Source organism: Emys orbicularis, chromosome 5 (genome assembly GCF_028017835.1).
Source record: "Emys orbicularis isolate rEmyOrb1 chromosome 5, rEmyOrb1.hap1, whole genome shotgun sequence".
Classification (NCBI taxonomy): Eukaryota; Metazoa; Chordata; order Testudines; family Emydidae; genus Emys; species Emys orbicularis.
This window is the reverse complement of record NC_088687.1, coordinates 115786188-115806765: the sequence shown is the minus strand read 5'-3', so window position 1 is coordinate 115806765 and position 20578 is coordinate 115786188. Positions and strand designations below refer to the sequence as shown.

Below are 20578 nucleotides of genomic sequence, written 5' to 3'. Positions count from 1 at the left end.
AAATCCAGTGACACTATGCTATCTTTGCAACATCCTTTAATGTCACAGATGCTGCTAATAAGATTGCAAATGTGCATAAACCATCCCACTGGTTCGTGTACGTTTTGTGCTCCAGTCTGAATCAATACTGCTGTTCCTTTTTCTATGTGGTATTTCAGCCCAGCAAGCAGCAGGTCACTGTTAGCTTCCACGTCAGTCAGCGTGTGAAGGCAGAGAGGGAGGGGGGAGTGCCATTTGGCACATTAAAAAGCTACTTTTCTGTCGTGACCGGGAGAGCAGTTGCTGCTGCTGTTCACAAACTTAATCTACGATGCCCTTGCAAAACAGGTCCTCCAGGACACGGCAGCATACCGTCCTTTTAGTGGTCATCATGGTCCTGATAGTGACAATTGTTGCTGTGCTAGCTGCTGTGCTGCTGGCAAATGGAATGAAAGAGACTAGCATGGAGCTGCTACAGTGGAAAGGCAGAGGGACCACTAAAAATCTGCAAGAAGTCATCCTCGGGAGGTGTTATAATTACATCACAACAGTGAACCCTGAGCTGAGGTGAGTAATAATTACAGTCATACATAATATGGTTTAATGGCAAAGACAGGCAAAGAGCTAACTACTAACTCAACTGATGAATCCGATGAAGTGGATTCTAGCCCACGAAAGCTTATGCCCAAATAAATTTGTTAGTTTCTAAAGTGCCACAAGGACTCCTCGTTGTTTCAACTGAAACAATATCCCGTGTTATCAGCCGAACAAGGAAAACAGAGGAATTAGAACTTATTACAAGTATTTTGGAGCAAAACATATAAAGTCAGATTTAAAATTGGTTACATCCTGTTGAACATTTTTGGGAGTGGATTGAGGGTGCGCAAAACAGCACAGCAAATGAGAGTGTGAAACAACAGTAATTTGGGGGCAAATTCTGCCCGCACATATAAATGTGCGCCTCCTTCAAAAATCTCATAGAACCAAACATCTAAACTCTGGGCCAGAGTCTAGTAAGTTTTCATGTGTGGATGTGACAGCAGTGAAGTTTAACTGCAATCTGTGAAGAACTAATGTCGCATATAACATTTAACCCATATAACCAAATATGTGAGTGTATGTGAAAGAGAGCGCAGGAGTCTGGGAAGTCATTTTAAAGAAAGATCTCTATTCAGTTGCTTTTTTCCTTCTGGGAGTGAGAAGAACATTGAGAAATTCCTTTAAAATATGCAAAACAGATATTGTGGTAATGTGGGTCAGAGGACTTGCCTAAGTTCACTGTAAGCACATGGGGCTTTCAGGCTTGTGTAAAAAGATTGATTGCAACTGGTCATATGATTAGTGCTGGGGATACTCTGCAAAATCTTCCATACACATGTATTTACTGAACTCCATCAGTATGCTTGGTGCTGTACATTATACAGAGAATGAAACAATTCCTACCCTAAGGAGCTTAGGATTTGAATACTTAAAGCATGTTGGAGAGAGAGGGCATTTCAAGTGTAAAGGCTTGCACTGAAGGGGCCAGACAAAAGTGGAAGATATAGAAGTGGTATTTAGAGAAGCAGCTGGGAAGAGCTCTTGCAGCAGAAGGGGGAACAGGAAAGGAGGATATGAAAGCAGAGACTGTAGGCCAGGACAGAGCTGAGTCTTGAAGGGGAGGAGGTCTCAACTTCTCTTCCTCCTTGCAGACAGAGGTTGAAAATCCAGGGATTCCTTGTTGGAGAGGCAAGGAGTCTGGCAAGGGAAGCATCATCCTGCCTTTTCCCAGGCCCTGCAAAATACCACCCCCCTGCCCCGGAATTCAACATGGATTGGGCACTGTATTGTGGGAGGGAGCAGGGCTGAGGCAGGACAGCCGTTCTACACAGTACAATTCCACCCCTACACCTACAGAGTCAACATTTTCCTGCTGAAGTGCTGTCATGTTTAACTTATGTGCCTGCCCCCGCTCCATAATGGCACTGACATAATTTAAACAAAATATTAACTGGTTTCCTGCTAGATTGCAGCAATCAACAAATCTTGCCTTCTGCTGTCTAGTGCTGAGACTACTGTATACACAATCTAAAATCTGCAGTATTTGAAGGGAAACTGTCATGATAAAAAGCCTTGACCCTGATCTTGTGATAATTTAAGCATAAGCTTAATTTTAAGCATGTGAGTAGTATCACTGAAGTCAATGGAGCTATTCAGATGTGTAAAATTAAGCCAGTACACAAGTGTTTGCAGGATCAGGACATCCTAATAAAAAGAAAAGAAAAAAGTTTCCTTGTCAATATTACTAAAAATGCATTCAATTATTAAACTGAAATAACTTTTAAAGCTTAACAGTCTTTTCAATAGGTATATTATTTACTTACTTTTTAATAAGGGCACTGAAAGTGTACAGTCAGGGCATGTCTGCACTGGCAGAGTTACAGCACCACTCAGAGCACTGCTGTGTGTTAACACTGTGAGGCTGTGTCTACACTGGCAAGTTTCTGCGTAGTAAAGCAGCTTTCTGCGCTGTAACTCCCGAGGTGTACACACTGCCAAGTCACTTAGTGCACAGAAACTGCGCAGTTGCAGCGCTGTAAAAAAACCCACCCCAACGAGAGGCGTAGAGCTTTCTGCGCTGGGGCTACAGCACCGCAATGCCAGTGTAGACATCCTGGTTGATTGCAGCGCTGTGATTGGCCTCCGGGAGGTGTCCCACAATGCCTGTTCTCACCTCTCTGGTCATCGGTTTGAACTCTACTGCCCTGCCCTCAGGTGACCAACCATCATCCCCACCCCATAAATTCCTTTGGAATTTTGAAAGTCCCCTTCCTGTTTGCTCGGTGATGTGTGCAGTGGTCTCAGTGCATCTTCCCAGGTGGCCATGCCTGCTCCACGCACCAGGTGATCCTCTGCTTGGAGCAATGCCAAGCTGCTGGACCTCATCGGCATTTGGGGAGAGGAGGTTGTGCAGTCCCAGCTGCACTCCAGACATAGGAATTATGATACCTACGGACAGATTTCACGGTGCATGATAGAAAGGGGCCATGACCGGGACACACTGCAGTGCAGGGTGAAAGTGAAGGAGTTGTGGAATGCCTACCACAAGGCACAGGAGGCAAACTGCCGCTCCGGTGCTGTGCCCATGAGCTGCCGGTTCTACAAAGAACTGGACACAATACTCAGCGGCGACCCCACCTCCACTGCGAAGACCACTGTGGATACTTCAGTGGCTCGCGTGCCAGTCGAAAGTGGACTGAACCAGGAGGAGGAAATCTTGGACTAGGATGTTGAGGGTGACCCAGAGGCAGAGGATGACTCGGAGGTCAGAGATGCATGCAGCCAGGAGGAGGCTAGCCAGTCACAGCTGGCTAGCCTCAATGGTCAGATGTAGGTGAAGCGCAAACAGGAGAGGAGGCCCCTGGTAAGCGGATTTGATTTGGGGAATCGCTGAAGCAAGTTGTTGGGGGCAGGAGGGTTGAAGAAAGCAGGCTTGTCTCCCACCGCATGCCTAATCTGAGCAGTCGAACAGGCTGTTGATTGACTCCCTCACTTCATGGGAATCTCCCTCAGAGATCTCCAGGAAACTCTCGTGGAGATACTGGGCAATCTGCTGCCGCAGGTTCTTCAGCAGAGTTGCTTTGTTTCTTGCCCCATTAACGGTAACTTTCCTGCGCCACTGTGCCATCACGGGGAGATAGGGGTACCATTGCTGCACACAGGTGAGCCGCATAGGGGCCAGGGCCAGGGTGGAAGCTGCAGTCTTGGAGAAGATCCTCCCTTGATTCCCTGCTCATCCTCAGCAGCAAGATATCTTCCATAATGATCACATCCTGTGGAAAGTGTGGGTACAGGAATGATTATCAGGCCCGCCCTACAGTGCTGGCTCTCCCCAAGAGGCATGTGCCCAGTGTACAGCAGGATCCGGTCCAGGAAGAGTGATTTGCCCTGCCCCTGTGGCTACTCACCATTTTAGGGTCTTGTGGCTCATGTGTATGCCCACAGCATTAAGGGGTAGGCGGGGTCTCCCAGGATCACAATGGGCGTTTCGACTTCCCCTATGGTGATCTTCTGGTCTGGGAAGAAAGTCCCTGCTTGCAGCTTCCTGAACAGGCCAGTGTTCTGAAAGATGCGTGCGTTATGCACCTTTCCGGAACAGCCCGTGTTAATGTCTGCGAAATGCCCACGGTGATCCACAAGCACCTGGAGAACCATTGAGAAATATCCCTTGCGATTAATGTACTCAGTGGCTAGGTGGTCTGGTGCTAGAATTGGAAATATGCATGCCATCTATTGCTCCTCCGCAGTTAGGGAAGCCCATTTGTGCAAAGCCATCCACAATATCATGCACGTTGCCCAGAGTCACGGTCTTTTGGAGCAGGATGCGCACTTCCGCCAACATGAGTCCAACAGTTGACTTTCCCACTCCAAACTGGTTAGCGACCGATTGGTAGCAGTCTGGAGTAGCCAGCTTCCACAGTGCAACCACCATGCGCTTCTCCAACAGCAGGACAGTTCTCATTCTTGTGTTCTTGAGCTGCAGGGCTGAGTTAGCTCATCACACGGTTCCATGAATGTGGCTTTCCTCATCTGAAAGTTCTGCAGCCAAAGCTCATCATCCCAGACGTGCATGATGATGTGATCTCACCACTCAGTGTTTGTTTCCCAAGCCCAAAAGCAGCATTCCACTGTGAATGCCACAAGCAATCTCGTGTCGTAGCTACTACACATGGCGAGATCAATGTTGCACTCTTCTTGCCTTTGTAGTTTAAGGAATGAAACCTATAGGACTAACATATATATTATTCTCATAGTTTAAGTATTTGGTTTATTGTAATAGATTTATAGATTTATATTAAAGTAAGTTTGGCTGTAATGCAAGAGACCTACAGGCCATATCCTGTACGTTAAGCCAAGGCAAAGTTAGCATATCTATATTAAGACCTTTTACTCAGAAAGCAAAGTTGACCTATATCTTGTTACCTAAATAGATAAGTACCCACATCTATGTCTATGACCTTTTATCTAGACCGATAGACAATGGAGAATGGCATAGGGTTTTTTTCAATGTTGTACCCACAGACTTAACAAGTACACCACAAGAGACTGATGTGCGTACATACCTGTCATCAATACGCACATACATACTAGCCTATTGGGTAAGCGTACCCTAACATTTTGTGGGTGAGGAATGAAATTTGGGCCTAGAAGGAAGGATTTCCGGCACTTTGCCCTATAAAAGAGGTAACCCACCTCGATAGAGTACTCCATCTCCATTCTCACTTACTCCGCTCTATCATTCTCACGTACATTCTATTTCTACTCTATCTATTTACGATGACTACTAGTATACTTCTTAAACTTTAAGTTTCAAGGGAACTAGGCTAAGCTTGATTTCCCTAAGTTTTATTCCTAGTTTTGTTTATTAGGTTTTGATTTTAAGTTTAAGTTAGTCAAGTAAACCCTAATTTAGTTTTGATAGCTCTTAGCATTAGATTTCTTCTAAGCACTGCATCCCTCATGCAAGAATTGAGAAACCTGAACTGCAAGGCTGGTCCTGCGTCTCTTACCACCAGGTTATCAAGGAAGGGTGTGAGTATATTAACCAAAGTTTTGTTGCATATAATACTATATTAGCATATGTATCTTTTGAATAGCAGTAATGCAATTGTAACTTTGTAACTCTGGGTATTTTACCATTTACTTACTATTATTGATTTTAATGAAAAGTCTTTAAGGCTATATCTGTCTCAGTGTGACCTTCCTGTCATACCCCCCAAGGGTTCTTTGTAAATTCTGTGGAGCCTGATTCGGGACAAGAACTTTTATCTTCTGATCAAACAGATTGGCGAGCCTAAGACCCATACTAATTAATATTAATGATTATTAATATTAAATAAAAAAATTAATAAATTTAATTCCCATATTATCCAAATTAATATTATCAGTACACCCTAAATCAGGCTACAGGAATAACTCCACTGCCACTCGTGACATGTTGGTCAGAGAGAGCAGCATATTGGTCAACAGTTCGGGATCCATTCCTGCAGCCCGAAGAGGCAGGGCATGCAATACACAAATGGTTGAAAGATGGGGCCAAATGCGGATGAAAGCACTGGGATTGCTGGGATGCGAAGCAATGCATCATGGGGCACTGGTACAGGACCCACAATGCCCCGCGACCCCCTCCGCCTTCCCACAAGTCTTAGCGGCAAAAGAGAAAGAGGTGCTCTGTGGGATAGCTGCCCAGAGTGCACCGCTCTGAATACCACTGCAAGTGCCGCAAGTGTGAACACACTATAAACAAAAGTGAAACTTCAGCTGCCTGCGCAATAGCAAGTTTCTAGTCACTTACAGGTTCTCATGCACTAGACCAGGTGTGGGCAAACTTTTTGGCCCGAGGAAATTGTATGGCGGGCCATGAATACTCACAAAATTGGGGTTGGGGTGCGGGAGGGGGTGAGGGCTCTTTTTGGGGGTGTGGGCTCCGGGGTGGGGCCAGAAATGGGAAGTTCATGGTGCGGGAGGGGGCTCTGGGCTGGGGCAGGGGAATGAGGTGTGTGAATGTGGGGTGAGGGCTCTGGGGGTGAGGAGTTTGGGATATAGGAGGGTGCTCTGGACTGGGATCATGGGGTTTGGAGGGCGGGAGAGGGATCAGGGCTGGGGCAGGGACGTGGGGAGAGGCTCAGGGGTGCAGGCTCCAGGCGGTGCTTACCTCAAATGGCTTCCAGAAGCAGTGGCATGTCCCTTCTCCAGCTCCTACATGGAGGTGTGGCCAGGCAGCTCTGTGCGCTGCACCGTCTGCAGGCTGCAGCTCCCATTGGCTGCAGTTCCCAGTCAATGGGAGCTTCAGGGGTGGCGCTTGGAGTGGGGGCAGTGTGCAGAGCAGAGTCCCCTGACTGCCCCTACACATAGGAGGCAGAGCGGGGCCATGACATGGCTTCCGGGAGCCGCGTGGAGCAGCCCCTGACCCTGCTCCCCGGCTGGAGTGGGGCAAGTCCCAGACCCCGTTCTCCATCAGGAGCTCAAGGACCGGATTAAAATGGCTGGCTGGCCAAATCCGGCCCGCGGGCCATAGGTTGCCCACCCCTGCACTAGACCAAGGGTGTAACACTTGGCAAGGAATTGTTTGTTTAAATAAATTAACAAAACAAAACAATGAAAACATGTTAAGTCATGCCGACTGGTCCTAGGTTTTCAAAAAGATTATCTTTAAACAAAACCTAAAGCATTGTTTGAATTTGGACCTGATAATAGCTATTTAAGGAGGACAAACATATTTATTCTTAACATAGAAAAGTGCATTTTCTACTAAAACAAGAAAAAAAATGTAAACAATTAACATTTTAAAACAACGTGAACAGGAAATTTACATTTGAAATACACCTCTACCCCGATATAAAGCTGTCCTCGGGAGCCAAAAAAAAAAATCTTACTGCATTATAGGTGAAACCGCGTTATATCGAACTTGCTTTGATCCGCTGGAGTGCACAGCCCCGCCCCCCCCGGAGCGCTGCTTTACCGCGTTATATCCGAATTTGTGTTATATTGGGTCGCGTTATATCGGGGTGAAGGTGTACTGACATTATTGGAGGGAAGGGGGAAGGCGGGACTATATTAACTTGCCTACATCTGTAATGTTCATGCAGAGGATGGCTAAGAGTATTAGCTATATGTTCTTAGCTCTGATCTTGGATTCCTCTTTCCTGATCCTACTTGACATTAGTGTAATTTTTGATACAAGTGTACATTGATCACTATTCTGTTTGAGCACCCTGATCACAAAGCCAGTGCCTCATGGACACACTGTAGAATCATACCTCAACAAACATTGTTCTTTCATGTCTAATGCAGGTTTTACAGCTCTCTCTCTATTATGGAGCACCCAAAAGATCTCGAGGAGCTTCTCCAGCAATCTTATTAACACCTTCAGTCATGGACATAATTTTCTGCAATAACACCCAGCTCTACATATTTGTTTCCACCCACCCCAATCCTTTTGCTTTTCTTGACTTTCAGCTCCTGGCTAAGTCACAACTTCCTACTCTTGAATGATTTCAAGATTGAAGTCCTCACACTATATGAAAATACTTGTTCTCAGTCTCTAAATTTGCTACAAAGATCAGAAATTTTGGAGTCAAAACTTCTTCACCAACATCCCTTTGTCCTCCTACATCTGCTTTGTTTAAGAACAGCCATACTGGGTCAGACCAAAGGTCCATCTAGCCCAGTATCCTATTTTCTGACAGTGGCCAACACCTGGTGCCCCAGAGGGAATGACAGAACAGGTAATCATCAAGTGATCCATCCCATGATGCCCATCCCCAGTTTCTGGCAAACGGAGGCTAGGGACACCATCCTCCATGCGCCTATCCTCCATGAACTTATTTAGTTCTTTTTTGAACCCTGTTATAGTTTTGGCCTTCACAGCATCCTCTGGCAAGGGGGTCCACGGGTTGACTGTGCATTTTGTAAAAAAATACTTCCTTTTGTTTGTTTCAAACCTGCTGCCTACTATTTTCATTTGGTGACCCCTAGTTCTTGTGTTACGAGAAAGAGTAAATAACACTTCCTTATTTACTTTCTCCACACCAGTCATGATTTTACAGATCTCTATCATATCCCCACTTAGTCGTCTCTTTTCCAAGTTGAAAAGTCTCAGTCTTATTAATTTTTCCTCATACGGAAGCCGTTCCATACCCCTAATCATTTTTGTTGCCCTTTTCTGAACCTTTTCCAATTCCAATACATCTTTTTTGAGATGTGGCAATCACATCTACACGCAGTATTCAAGATGTGGGTGTACCACGGATTTATATAGAGGCAATAGGATATTTTGTCTTATTATCTATTCCTTTCTTAATGATTCACAACATTCTGTTCGCTTTTTTGACTGTCGCTGCACATTGAGTGTATGTTTTCAGAGAACTATCCACAATGACTCCAAGACCTCTTTCTTGAGTGGTAACAGCTAATTTAAACCCCATCATTTTATATGTATAGTTGGGATTATGTTTTCTAATGTGCACTACTTTGCATTTAACAACATTGAATTTCATCTGCCATTTTGTCACCCAGTTTTGTGAGATCCTTTTGTAGCTCTTCGCAGTCTGCTTTGGACTTAACTATCTTGAGTAGTTTTGTATCGTCTGGAAATTTTGCCACCTCACTGTTTACCCCTTTTTCCAGATCATTTATGAACTTCACAGACCCGGAGTATTGCCAGATTGTTTGCTGACGGTTTCTATGATTAATCATCTCTTCAGTCATTTCCTTGAGTATTGCATATCCCTCTTTTGTCTTTCAGCAAAGCAAAATCCCCAAAGTGCCACAATACCATCATCACTTACTCCTGAAATAAATCCAAATGCACACAATGTATAATGTTATATATCTATTAGTGTTAACTTGGCCACAGTGCCAGTCCTGTTTAACTTACAGTGTACATTCAGTTCAGGGCATGATCTCCTTCCTTTTTAACAATAATAATACACAACTTTTATCTAGTGCTTTTCATCCATAGATTTCAAGGTGCTTTACAGAGATCAGTATTATCATCCCTGTTTTACAGATGGAGAAACTGAGGCACAAGGCGGGACATGACTTGTCCACAGACACCCAGCAAAGCAGTGGCAGAGCCAGGAATTGAACCCAGGTTTCTTAAGTCCCAATCTAGTCCCTGTCCACCAGGCAACACTATCTCCCTTATTAAGATGGGCTTCCCTGTTCAAGTCAGTAGGAGTTTTGTCACTGAATTCAAAAGAAGCAGGACTGATCAGACATGCAGTAATGTATTAAGCTAAATATGAAAAACAAGATTAGCAAACACCACATATGCACAATGTGGCTGAGTTACTCGTTGTTACAACTTTAATTTCTATACTTCATGACTTTTCCCCTTCATCTATGCCACCTAATGTTGCCCTTTTTAAATTTTCCCCTCCCCAACAAGCCTAGAAAACTTCTGTCTTATAGAAGAACATTTCAGAAAAGTGCTGAACAATGAACAATTGCAAAACAGAGGTTACGACTCACAACACTTGGCAACCTTTTATCTAGAACAGTTGCTATGGACAAACATAGTAACACTTGTAGCACAAAATAAGTCTCTGTGAAGATAATTTCATTATACAACATTTTTTATGGGTCAATGGAGCAATTCCAATTTACACCAGCAAAGGATCCAGCTCTTTAAGTATCTGAGTACTGAGACTCTACTTAAGGTCTCTAGCGAGATCTCATTTGAGTGTGTTGATGCACTCTGGCCTTGAATCTCCTTCGCTCAAGGAATTCCTACTGTGTTGATATTAGAGACACAAGCAGGGGAGGGAGGCAATATTTTTTATTGCACCTGTGATGTTACACTCCATATGCTTTGCAAAAATACGTTTATAAGTGTGAATATGATGTAACTGAAATATGCTTTATGCAAAAGGTCTCTTGTAAGGGATTATTACAAAGCTTATGATCTACTGAGTGTGTTCATCCTATTTGCATATATTATTTCTATGTCTAGAGTTAGGAGAATAAGATATAAACTTGTATTACTGTTGTAACCATGTTAAGTGGAAGCTACTGAGGGTGCTTCAGAATCAATCACGTGTGAATGGCTCTGTTCACTTGCAAACCTTCTGGGGTATGTGGAAGAATGGAGACTAGGGGAGTCTCACAGGACATGTGACCATGTTTCACAATACTGGAATCCATCTTAAATCTGGTACTTTTCCATTTAGAAGGAGGAGTAGGGACCCAGAGAAACAAAGGATTTTTGCCTTGCGCCAAAGCTATAAAACGGGGTGGAACAGAACAAAAGGGGCAGGGGGCAGTCATGAGAAATCCCCAAGTTACCACCTGAGCTGGAACTAACAAGGACTATACCAGGGGAAAGGATTGGGCCCAGCCTAGGAAGGAATCTAGTCTGTGAAAAAAGCTTATTGGAATATCTCTGAGGGTGAGATTTACCTGTAATTAGCTTCTTAATGTATTAGGCTTAGACTTGCGTGTTTTGTTTTATTTTGCTTGGTAACTTACTTTGTTCTGTCTGTTATTACTTGAAACCACTTAAATCCTACTTTTTATAATAAACAAAAGTGATTTTATTAAGTAACAAACCCAGAGTAAGCAGGGCTGGTGCTACCATTAAGGCAAACTAGGCGGTTGCCTAGGGCGCCAAGATTTGGGGGTGCCAAAAAGTGGTGCCCCCAATTTTTTTTTTACAGCGTTCTTGGGCTGGGCTGCCGGTGGCGTGCTGACACGTGCGGCTCAGACTCCCTCTCCCAGCACAGTGGCTGCTCCATGCAATTATTGACATTGCCGGTGGGGGCGGCGTGCTCGGGGAAGGGGCGTAGCAGAGGTGAGCTGGGGTGGGGAGCCCTGTGGCAGCTCCCCCCCTCCTGCCCTGAGACCCCCCCCCCCCCCAGCAGCTCCCCACCCCCCGGCCCGGGGAGCCGTGCGGCAGCTCCCCACCCCAGCTTATCCTGTATAAGCTTTCTACAGAGTAAAATGAATTTATTTGGGGTTTGGATCCCTTTGGGAGCTGGGTGTCTGGGTGCTGGAAACAGAAGTACTTGCTGAGCTGTTTTCAGTTAAGTCTGCAGCTTTGGGGGCGTAGTTCAGACCCTGGGACCAGGGGCGGCTCCAGGCACAAGCGCTCCAAGCACGTGCCTGGGGCGGCAAGCCACGGGGGGACGGCCTGCCGGTCGCCATGAGGGCAGCAGTCAGGCCGCCTTCGGCGGCATGCCTGCAGGAGGTCCGCCGGTCCTGTGGCTTTGGCAGCAATTTGGCGGCAGGTACGCCAAAGGCGCGGGACCGGCGGACCTCCCGCAGGCATGCCGCTGAAGGCTGCCTGACTGCCTTGCTTGGGGCGGCAAAATACATAGAGCCGCCCCTGCCTGGGACTGTGTTGCAGCAGGCTAGCATGTCTGGCTCAACAAGATAGGGTTCTGGAGTCCCAAGTTGGCAAAGAAAACGGGCTCAGAGGTAGTTTCAGCACATCAGGTGACAGTCCCAAGGGGGTCTCTGTGACCGAACCGGTCACAGTACTGACTTTTTTGGTGAGAGAGACAAGCTTCCAAGCCACACAGAGTTCCTCTTCAGGTCCTGAAGAAGCTGGTCTCTCACCAACAAAAGTTGGTCCAAGAAAAGATATTACCTCACCCACCTTGTCTTTCTAATATCCTGGGACCAACACGGCTACAACTACGCTGCATACTATGCTGACAGACATATCTATCCATCTAGATTTTTGTCATGCACATCATTATAGTTATCTGAGCAGAGGTCATACCTAGCATTCATCCCTTTTTAAGAGGTATGCAAGTGCTATATTTTAATTCTTGTAAACTTAACTTGGAACAGAATAGAAACATTCTCTCTTTTCTGCTGTGCCACTAGCTTGGTTAATAAATACTTCTTCAAGGCTGTTGTCCTGCATTACCAATTGAATCTTAAATGTTTGTGATGTGAAAGTGGCTTTGATGGATATTCCACAGTTCAGAACTTCTCTGCTTTAAGGAGTAGAGGAAATACTATTTTTAATTTAGTTTTGCATAGGTTTGTTTATATTTCCTCTGATCACCAGCTTTACAGTGTTTCCATCCCAGTTCCAAGCAAATGGGAAATATAGTGACAAAGTATTTTGAATAATTTCAAAGACCAAACAAATCCATAAAAAACAAGTTTGTTTGCATGTAGGACCTTATCCAAATTCCACTGAAGTCAATTGGAGTCTTTAGGGGATGTCATTAAAAAATAAAATAAAAAGACAAATATATATATTATATCACATTTAAAAGAAGAGAATCATGGGCCAAATCTTACAATGCAGTCTGCAGGAGTTTGGAGCAATGACTGCAGGATCTGGCTCTGTTAATAAATATGTGAGCTAAGAAAATTTTACAATCCAAAAGTAAGAAAAATCTATGTTCCTTTCGGTTATTGCTGTAGAAGTATGCAATGCAATAATTTAAGTGTGACTATGATGATTGATGATAATTTGGATACACTGAAATTGGCTGCTGTCAGACAGGATTTGGAACAAGGTGGTTCATTGGTCTATACCAAGGATGGATGTTCTTATTCCTGTAGACAGTTGTTGGGACGCATGTTCTGTTTGATTGCCCACCTCTAATGATAAGGAATACAGTACAAACTATAAACCATGAGCATATTTGATGAATTTATCCCCCTTTCCTATTTGCAAATATGGGCCTGGATCCAGATCCCAAAAAAGTCAATGGAAAGACTCCCATTGACTTTACTGGAGTTTGGATAGGGCCAAATCTAGCCCTCACTTTTTGGCACCCATTCGTTAGCTGTGTAATGGGTATAATAATATCTACTCACTCACCTCAAGGTGGTATGGTGAAAGTTAATTAATAATTGGTAAAGTGCCTTGAGATTCTCTGATGACACATTATAGAAATTCAAAGTATGTTTTTTAGAGCTTCAGTTGCCCTACATATATTGCACAGCTCAAGGATTCAACCATATATTTGTATAAATCAGTCCCACAGCCCAAAATCAACCCAGGTACCAGAGAGATGATCACTCAGTGTGTGAGAATCTGCCACAAATGCATTGGAGGTCTCAGCTGCCATTTGTCTGAACAAATGCTGCCCAACATAACTTTCCACTGCAGCATTACGCAGACATTTACCACTGTTTCTCTCCCAGTCATTCTGCTGCACTTCATAGCAGTGGGGGATTTTTGTTTTGTTTTTTCCACTCCTCCCTTACTAGTTTAAGTTTGGCTGGTTTTTGTCTGCTAAGGAGAAACATGACTGTAGACTGAGGCCTTGTCTACACTACCAACTTTTGTCGACAAAAGTGATGTCGACACTCAAAAATCGGCATAATAAAAATCGGAATGTCGTGTTCACACTCACTCCCTCTGTTGGTAGAGCACGTCCGCAGTTGTGGCACTATCGTCGAGTGTGAGCAATGCACTGTGGGTACCTCTCCCACAGTCCAGCTCGATACCTTCTGTTGCTAGGTATTGTGGGAAGGCGGAGCGGATCATGACACATCTTGGGACTGGGCTCAATGTCCCGTGATGCATTGCTTTATGTCCTAGCATTCCATGGGCTTCCGGCTTTCTTTCGCAGCATTTTTCAATGGCCGCCTTTGCTGTGCACCTCGGCATCTTTGTGAGAAGGGATGGATCCTGCACTGCTCTCCTGTGCTCTTACAACTGTCATGAAAACATCACGGATGGCAGTGCATTTAATTGCAAAGTTCCTAACTGAAAAAGAGTCCCAGTTCCCTGACATGCTGCATGATATGGGTAGGAGCAACTTTAGATTGCTTTTGGCATTCACAGAACAGCTGCATAGGGTAGATGGTCACTTTTGGGCTTGGGAAACAAGCACTGAATGGTGGGATCATATCATCATGCAGGTGTGGGATGATGAGCAGTGGCTACAGAACTTTCAGATGTGGAAAGCTACCTTCCTGGAACTGTGTGCGAAGCTCGCCCCAACACTGCGGCACAAGGACACCAGAATGAGAGCTGCCCTATCGGTAGAGAAGCGTGTAGCAATCGCTGTGTGGAAGCTGGTGACTCCAGACTGCTACTGGTCAGTTGTGAATCAATTTGGAGTCAGGAAGTCGACCACTGGAGCTGCGTTAATGCAAGTGTGCAGGGCAATTAATCACATCCTGCTACGAAGGACCGTGACTCTGGGACATGTGCGTGAAATAGTGGAAGCTTTGCAGAAATAGGTTTCGCTAACTCTGGAGGGGCGATAGATGACACACATTCCAATTTTGGCACCAGACCACCTTGCGATGGAGTACATCAGTGGTGGGCAACCTGTGGCCCATCAGGATAATCCACTGGCGGGCTGCCAGACCATTTGTTTACATACATTTGCACAGCTGCCCGTTGCGCCCAGAAGCCGTGGTTTGCCATTCCCAACATTCTGTTTGCCTTTTTGACTGCCACTGCACATTGAGTGGATGTTTTCAGAGAACTATCCACAATGACTCCAAGATCTCTTTCTTGAGTGGCAACAGCTAATTTAGACTCCATCATTTTATATGTATAGTTGGGATTACGTCTTCCAGTGTGCATTACTTTGCATTTATCAACTTTGAATTTCATCTGCCATTTTGTTGCCCAGTCACCCAGTTTTGAGAGATCCTTTTGCAGCTCTTCTCAGTCTGCCTGGGACTTAACTATCTTGAGTTAGTTTTGTATCATCTGCAAATTTTGCCATCTCACTGTTTACCCCCTATTCCAGATCATTTATGAATATGTTGAATAGGACTGATCCCAGTACAGACCCCTGGGGGAAAACCAGTATTTACCTCTCTCCAATCTGAAAACTGACCATTTATTCCTACCCTTTGTTTCCTATCTTTTAACCACTTACCAATCCATGAGAGCACCTTCTCTCTTATCCATGACAATTTACTTTGCAAAAGAACCTTTGGTGAGGGATCTTGTCAAAGGCTTTCTGAAAATATAAGTACACTATATCTACTGGATCCCCCTTGTGCACATGCTTATTGACCCCCTCAAAGAATTCCAGTAGATTGGTGAGGCATGATTTCCCCTTACAAAAAACATGTTGACTCTTCCACAACAAATTATGTTCATCTATGTGTCTGACAATATTGTTCTTTACTATAGTTTCAACCAGTTTGCCTGGTACTGAAGTCAGGCTTACCGGCCTGTAATTGCTGGGAATACCTCTGGAGCCCTTTTTAAAAATTGGCATCACATTAGCTATCCTCCAGTCATCTGGAACAGAAGTGGATTTAAATGATAGGTTACAGACTACAGTTAGTAGTTCTGCAATTTCATATTTGAGTTCCTTCAGAACTCTTAGGTGAATACCATCTGGTCCTAGTGACTTATTACTGTTTAGTTTATCAATTTATTCCAAAACCTCCTCTAATGACACTTCAATCTGGGATAATTCCTCAGATTTGTCACCTAAAAAGAATGGATCAGGTTTGGGAATCTCCCTCACATCCTCAATCGTGAAGACCCATGCAAAGAATTCATTTAGTTTCTCCCCAATGGCCTTATCCTTGCGTGCTCCTTTAGCACCTCGATCGGCCAGTGGCCCCACTGGTTGTTTAACAGGCTTCCTGCTTCTGATGTACTTAAAAAATTTTTTTGCTATTATTTTGAGTCTTTGGCTAGCTGTTCTTCAGATTCTTACTTGGCCTTCCTAATTATGTTTTTATACTTCATTTGCCAGAGTTTATGCCCCTTTCCACTTTCTAAAGGATACCTTTTTGCCTCTCACTGCTCCTTTTAATTTGTTGTTTAGCCACAGTGGCACTTTTTTGGTTCTCTTACTATGTTTTTTAATTTGGGGTATACATTTAAGTTGAGCCTCTACTATGGTGTCTTAAAAAAGTTTCCATGTAGCTTGAAGGGATTTCACTTTTGGCACTGTACCTTTTAATTTCTGTTTAACTAACCTCCTCATATTTTGTGTAGTTCCCCTTTCTGAAATTAAATGCTATGGTGTTGGGCTGCTGTGGTGTTTTACCTGCCACAGGGATGTTAAATTTAATTATATCATGGTCACTCTTATCAAGCGTTCCAGTTATATTCACCTCTTGGATCAAATCCTGTGCTCCACTTAGGACTAAATCAAGAATTGCCTCTCCTCTTGTGGCTTCCAGGACTAGCTGCTCCAAGAAGCAGTCATTTAAAGGTGTCAAGAAAGGTATTAAGTTCTTTCTTTATTCCTCCTCACCCCCCCTTTCTACTAGTCACCTGCTAAGACTAAGGCCCTGTCTACACTGGCAAGTTTCTGTGCAGTAAAGCAGCTTTCTGCACTTAACTCCGGAAGTGTACACACTGCCAAGCCACTTAGTGCATAGAAACTGCGCATTTGTAGCACCTTTAAAAAACAAAAAACAAAACACACCCCAATGAGAGACAGAGCTTTCTGCGCCGGGGCTACAGCACTGCGGTGCCAGTGTAGACAGCGTGGTGATTACAGTGCTGCAATTGGCCTCTGGGAGGTGTTCCACAATGCCTGTTCTCACCTCTCTGGTCATCGGTTTGAACTCTACTGCCCTGCCCTCAGGTGACCAACCATCATCCCCATTCCGTAAATTCCTTTGGAAATTTGAAAGTCCCCTTCCTGTTTGCTCGGTGATGTGTGCAGCGGTCTCGCATCTTCCCAGGTGGACATGCCTGCTCCACGCACCAGGCAATCCCCCGCTTAGAACAGTGCCAAGTTGCTGGACCTCATCAGCATTTGGGGAGAGGAGGCTGTCCTGTCCCAGCTGCGCTCCAGCCATAGGAATTATGATGCCTACGGACAGATTTTACGATGCATGACAGAAAGGGTCCACGACTGGGACACATTGCAGTGCAGGGTCAAAGTGAAGGAGCTGTGGAATGCCTACCACAAGGCGTGGGAGGCAAACTGCCGCTCCGGGTGCTGCACCCACAAGCTGCCGGTTCTACAAAGAACTGGACGCGATACTCGGTGGTGACCCCACCTGCACTGCGAAGGCCCCTGTGGATACTTCAGTGGCTCGCGTGCCAGTCGAGAGTGGACCGAGCCAGGAGGAAATCTTGGATGAGGATGTGGAAGAGGAGGGGGACCCAGAAGCAGAGGATGACTCGGAGGCCAGAGATGCATGTAGCCAGGAGCTCTTTTCTACTATGGAGGAGCCTAGCCAGTCACAGCTGACGGAGATTGGCGAAGCGCAAACAGAAGAGGCCCCTGGTAAGTGGATCTAATTTTGGGAATCACTGAAGCGAGTTGTTGCAGGCAGGAGGGTTGCAGAAAGCATGCTTGTCTCCGTCCACATGCCTAGTCTGAGCAGCGGAACAGGCTGTTGATTGACTCCCTCACTTTACGAGAATCTCCCTCAGATCTCCAGGAAACTCTCGTGGAGATACTGAGCAATCTGCTGCCGCAGGTTCTTCGGCAGAGCTGCTTTGTTTCTTGCCCCATTAACGGTTACTTTCCCGCGCCACTCTGCCGTCACTGGGGGGAGGGGGGGGAGACTACCATTGCTGTACACAGGTGAGCTGCATAGGGGCCAGGGCAGAAGCTGCAGTCTTGGAGAAGACTCTCCCTCAATTCCCTGCTCATCCTCAGCAGCAAGGTATCTTCCATAAAGAAGACATCCTGTGGAAAGTGTGGGGACAGGAATGATTATCAGGCCCCCCCCTACAGTGCTGGCTCTCCCCAAGAGCTACATGCCCAGTGTACAGCAGGGTCCAGTCTGGGAAAAGTGATTTACCTGCCCCTGCGGTTACTCACCATTTTGGGGGTCTTGTGGCTCATGTGTGCTTGCCTGGGGTCAGCCAGTTAGTGACAGGTGCGTGAGTACTGGCTGTGTTTTAAAGCACTGCATCAGTGTTGCAAACAATACTGCTTCTGTAAAATGTTGCGTTTAAACTTCACAGAGATGACCTTGGGAGCCCAGCCTCCCCCTTTGTTATCAGCGGCTGAACTGCTGCGCAGAATTAAAAAGCGGCAGGACTTTCTGCGTGATGTTATGATGCACTCCGCTGCCGAGAAATAGGAATTGAAGGAGTGGTGGGACAGCAAGAAGAGGGACCGAAAGGAGAATGCGGCACGCCAGAATGAAGCCTCAGAGCGGCTCTTAAATGTTATGGAGCACCAGCAGACACAGCCCAGGTGATACTAGCTCTTCAAACTGAGCAGCGCTGTGCCCGCCCGCCCCTGCAGCTGCTGTTGCAAAACTCTTTCCCATGAGCCCCACAATCAACCTCCTGGCTCCAGTCTCTACCCTCGCCATTCCATTCCTCCCCCCTCACAGTCCAGCACTGTGGACTCCCACTACTCACTGCACTCAACACCCATCCCTCTGCAGTTTGGCCCTGCTGAAGTACAGCACCAGCTGCATCATACTCCAAAGGAAAACATTGGATATGATCCCTGGACATACCCAAATCTTTAGCCGTCCCAGGACCCCTCCTCCTGGGACCTTCCCTTCCCCCATCCCCCTCCCTACGGATGTATTTTTTTTGTTGGACTCTCTCCTCCGGTTGTTATCTTTTAATAAAAGAATTGTGTTGGTTTGAAAGCAATCTTTATTAATTGAAAGCAAAAAGAGCACTGCAAAGCAACATACAATTATGTTAAACCCCCTTATTGCATCATGTGCACCAATCACCTCCTAGCATTACAAGCAATCTTGAGCATAGAAACAAATATTAGTGGCTTTCAGCTTCAAATTGCTGCCTCAAGGCATCCTTGATCCTTAAGGCCTTGCGCTGTGCCCCTCTAATAGCCCTGGTCTCTGGCTGTTCAAACTCAGCCTCCAGGCGCTGAGCCTCTGCGGTCCAGGCCTGAGTGAAGCTTTCACACTTCCCTTCACAAATATTATGGAGCGTACAGCACGCGGCTAAAAGCATAGGAATATGGTCATCGGCCAGGTCCAACTTCCCATATAGGCAGTGCCAGCCTTTAAATGGCCAAAAGCATACTCAGTCATTTTTCCACTTGCTCAGCCTGTTGTTGAACTGCTACTTGTGATTGTCAAGTTGCCGCATGTATTGCTTCGTAAGCCATGGCATTAAGAGGTAGGTGGGGTCTCCCAGGATCACAATGGGCATTTCGACTTCCCCTACGGTCATCTTCTGGTCCAGGAAGAAAGTCCCAGCTTGCAGCTTCTTGAACAGGCCAGTGTTCCCAAAGATACATGCGTCATGCACCTTTCCGGAACAGCCTGCGTTAATGTCTGTGAAACACCCATGGTGATCCACAAGCACCTGGAAAATGATTGAGAAATACCCCTTGCAATTAATGTACTCGGTGCTAGGTGGTCTGGTGCCAGAATTGGAATATGCGTGCCATCTATCACCCCTCCGCAGTTAGGGAAGCCCATTTGTGCAAAGCCATCTACAATGTCATGCACGTTGCCCAGCGTCATGGTCTTTCGGAGCAGGATGTGATTAATGGCCCTGCACACTTCCATCAACACGAGTCCAATGGTCAACTTTCCCACTCCGAACCGGTTAGCGACCGATCGGTAGCAGTCTGGAGTAACCAGCTTCCACAGTGCAATCACCATGCGCTTCTCCAACAACAGGGCAGCTCTCATTCTCGTGTCCTTGCGCTGCAGGGCTGGGGCAAGCCCATCACACAGTCCCATGAATATGGCTTTCCTCATGCAAAAGTTCTGCAGCCACTGCTCGTCATCCCAGACGTGCAGGACGATGTGATCCCACCACTCAGTGCTTGTTTCCCGAGCCCAAAAGCGGTATTCCACTGTGGTCAGCACCTTCGTGAATGCCACAAGCAATCTCGTGTCAGCTACTATGCGTGGCAAGATCAATGTTGCACGCTTCTTGCCTTTGTAGTTTAAGGAATAACTCCACTGCCACTTGTGACATGTTAGTCAGAAAGAACAGCATACTGTTCAGCAGTTCGGGATCCATTCCTGCAGCCCGAAGAGGCAGAGCGCACAGTACAAAAATGTTTGAAAGATGGCACCAAGTGCGGACGGAAGCGCAGGGATTTCTGGGATGCAAAGCAATGCATCATGGGGCATTGGGACACGACCCAGGATTCCCCGCAACCCCCTCCGCCTTCCCACAAGTCTTAGCTGCAGAAGAGAAAGAGGTGCTCTGTGGGATAGCTGTGTGCACCGCTCCAAATACCGC

The 20578-nt window shown here is 45.8% G+C and overlaps 1 protein-coding gene across 1 annotated transcript in view; it reads left to right on the top strand.

Moving 5' to 3' along the window:
- Window positions 1-310: 310 nt before the first annotated feature.
- LOC135879613 (ADP-ribosyl cyclase/cyclic ADP-ribose hydrolase 1-like) overlaps window positions 311-20578 on the top strand; it is a 40291-nt gene continuing 20023 nt past the window's right edge. The window contains exon 1 of the mRNA XM_065405661.1: window positions 311-546. Within this exon, the coding sequence (XP_065261733.1) occupies window positions 311-546 (236 nt within the window). The remainder of the gene's footprint in view (window positions 547-20578) is intronic.